Source organism: Eimeria tenella, genomic scaffold (assembly GCF_000499545.2).
Source record: "Eimeria tenella Houghton genomic scaffold, Eth_scaff1303, whole genome shotgun sequence".
NCBI lineage: Eukaryota > Apicomplexa > Conoidasida > Eucoccidiorida > Eimeriidae > Eimeria > Eimeria tenella.
In genome coordinates, this window is record NW_013543767.1 from 1 (window position 1) to 2,966 (window position 2,966).

Here is a 2,966-nt window from a genome sequence, read left to right on the forward strand (position 1 = left end):
CTGTGGTAGTGCCGGGGGCGGAAGTGGTGCTGGGGGACCTGGAGGCGGGGAAAGTGGACACAACTGCGCGGCAGTACTTAATAGATGAACACCACTTGGTGGCCCGAGAGCTCAGCAACAGCCTCCCGCCCAGGTGCCGCACGCCGCTGACCTACTTTGCTGCAGCAGCAGCAGGGCGTTCGCCGCGGGGCGAGGCGGGGCCTTCGGGTGTACGTACACCCCGGCAGTGGGAGTCGAGACACCGCGACGAGCCCCCCGCGCCCCGCGGCCGCTCCGCCTCCCCCACCATGAGCCAGCACCGCCAGCACTACGAGCTGCAGCACCAGCAGCAGCAGCAGCAGCAGCAAACGCGCCGCCTCAGGGACCTCGAGAACCTCGAGGCTGCTGTCAAACTCGAGCAAGAGACGCAGGCCTCCGAGGCCTCCCGCGCCAGCTTCCCAGCCAACTGGCCGACGCAGGAACGCACTCCCAGCTAGCCAGCTAGCCAACTAGCTGGCAAGCTGGCTAACTGGCTGGCTGGCTAGCTGGCTAGCTGGCTGGCTGGCTAGCTGGCTAGCTGGCTGGCTGGCTAGCTGGCTAGCTGGCTAGCTGGCGAGCTAGCCAGCTTCAGCTAGCTAGCTGGCTGGCTAGCCAGCCGGATAGCTGAGGGCTTGCTGCAGGGCGTCCTGGCTGGGGATAGCTCTCGTGAGCAGCTGAGGGCCGGCGGCCTTTTTCTGTACAGATTTTACCCGAAGGGGACAGCGGGCAGCTAGCTAGCTGTCTAGCCATTTGTCTGGAGCTGAGCCTTGCATGCAGCAGCAGCAAACTTGCAGCACCCAGCAGCCTGCGCCTGCTGCGTCTTTCCCTTTTGCTGCTGCAGAGGGCCCAGCAGGGGCCCCCTGATTGTGGGCTTCAGGCGGGAAGTTGTGACACTTGTTTTGTCCCTTCTCCTCCACTTGTGAGGCAGATTGGCGGAGTTGGGGCTGCTGCAGCAGCAACACTTTGGGGGTTTCGGCTGCTGGGCGTGGGGGAGGTCTTAAGGGTTTAGGCAGCAGCAGCTGGGGCCTCCAGGGGCCCCCGGGGGCCCCCTAGACAGGCAGCACTGCCTCGTAGGCGGCGCGCAGCAGCAGGGGCGGCCATTTGCTGCACTCAGGGGGAAGAGTTGCTGCGGGGCTTCGGGGCAGGGCTGCTGAATTGCTTCAGCAGCAGGGCTGCTGAGTTGCTCCAGCAGCAGGGCTGCTGAGTTGCTGCAGCAGCAGGGCTGCTCAAGAGCTGCTGCGCTGCTGCAGCTGGCCGGGGCTGCTTTGCTGCTGCTGCTGGTTGGCTCCCCGCGAAGTGGCTGCAGCCACGGGCTGGCCTGCCTCGAGGACTTGACTGAAATTCCTTTTTCTAGTTTGTCACTAAGCCAGCCTCTTCTTCACAACTCGCAGGGGCTGGGCTTTAGCAGCAACTCTGTGGCTAAGAGCTGGGGCTTTGCCAAAGACCAAATAGCTGCATTTGATACTATTAAGGCTTTATTCACTAAGAGAGCCAATAGGCGCAGCCCCCCCAGATAGTGGGGGTAATTTGTAGCTCAAAGGGCCCCTAAGCAGTAATGGGGTGCCCCAGAGGGGCAGCAGGCCGTTACAGGGGGCAAGTTGCTGCTGGCGTATTGTCTGGGGTCTTGTGTCTTAAGAGGCACTCACTAGAGGGTCACTGAGCCCTCAGCAAATGACTGCAGAGGAATTAACTGCTGCTGCGCCAAATGGGCAGCGGCCCTCTAAAACTTATACATTATGGCAGCAGTTTGTAGTGTTGACGCGTCTGCTGCGTTGCGCTGCAGCAGCAACTTCGTGCTGCAGCTAAACTCGAACAGGAATGGCTCAGCAGCGCCGCAGCAGCAGAGGCAGATGTGCTGCAGCATGGGCTGCTGCAGACGGGCCCAGCTGCTGCCCCACAGCCAGCAAAGCAAATGCAGGGGAGGGGGGCCCCTCTCATGAGGGGGTACTGCTCCTAGAGGGGGGCCCCCGTTAAGGCTAGCCGCGGGGCTCAACTACCAAAGCCACTGCTGCGCTAAGGCTGGGGGTGGCGCTGCGCCCTATGGCCCAATCTATCGAAATTAGTGCTGCGAAATTCTAGGGGAAGCCGCGCTGCTGCTGCAGGTGCTGCTGCAGCAGCCGCTGCAGCGGACACTGCGGCTGCTGCTCGTGGTGCTGGCTGCTGCTGCTGCTGCTGCGCGTGCGGCGATAGAGTCACAGCCACAGTGGCCCTCTAAAGGAGACACAGGGCCTACTAATTACTCTAAAGAGGCACTAGCTAATGCTTTAATGAGCTCCGTAGGAACAGCAGCAGCTTTGCAAGAGAGACTGGAGAGGCGGTGAGCGACGAGCTCTGGCGCAGCGGCAGACAGCAGCAAGCAGCGGGGGCCCCCACGGGGGCCCCCGAAACCAAGTATTGGGGTTTCCCTTTGGCTGCAGCCGGAGCAGCAATATAATAAGACACTGGATGCGGGACCTGGCCACACAAATGTATAGAGAAAGGAAAGCCGATGTGCTGCTGCTGGTCTTCCTCTAGCTGCTGCTGCTGCTGCTGCGGCAGTAGTCAGTGGGGGGCCGCGCCCGTTAGGGCCAGTGGCTGCCCAAGGCCCCAGGGCTAAGTGTCTCTTTGGTTTGCCCTCATTAAATAATAAATTGATAGATATTAATTTTTATAGAAAGTTTGCATGCAGTGAAGGGAAATACGGAGAGACGGCCCCCCGTACAAGAACGCTGCGGACAGCAGCAGGAGCAGCCGCGGCAGCAGCGGCTGGTGTTGCGGCAGCGGCAGCAGCAGCGAGAGCAGCAACCTCGAGGCAGCAGCCGAAATATTTGGAACAATCAATACAGCAGCGGCAATTTCATTAGCGGTACACTCAATTGACGCCCTACGTCTCGCTCGCCGTGCTGCTGCTGCTGCTGCTGCAGCAGCTGAGGCTCTCTCACGTCGCCTTAGGGACCAGGGGGGACACG

The 2,966-nt window shown here is 61.2% G+C and overlaps 1 protein-coding gene across 1 annotated transcript; it reads left to right on the forward strand.

Moving 5' to 3' along the window:
• Nucleotides 1-287: 287 nt before the first annotated feature.
• Nucleotides 288-476, forward strand: ETH_00035350 (uncharacterized protein; the record flags this gene model as incomplete). Its single annotated transcript, XM_013379014.1, has 1 exon — nt 288-476. The coding sequence occupies one exon, from the start codon at nt 288-290 to the stop codon at nt 474-476; it is 189 nt and encodes a 62-aa protein (XP_013234468.1).
• Between the last annotated feature and the right edge of the window lie 2,490 nt (nt 477-2,966).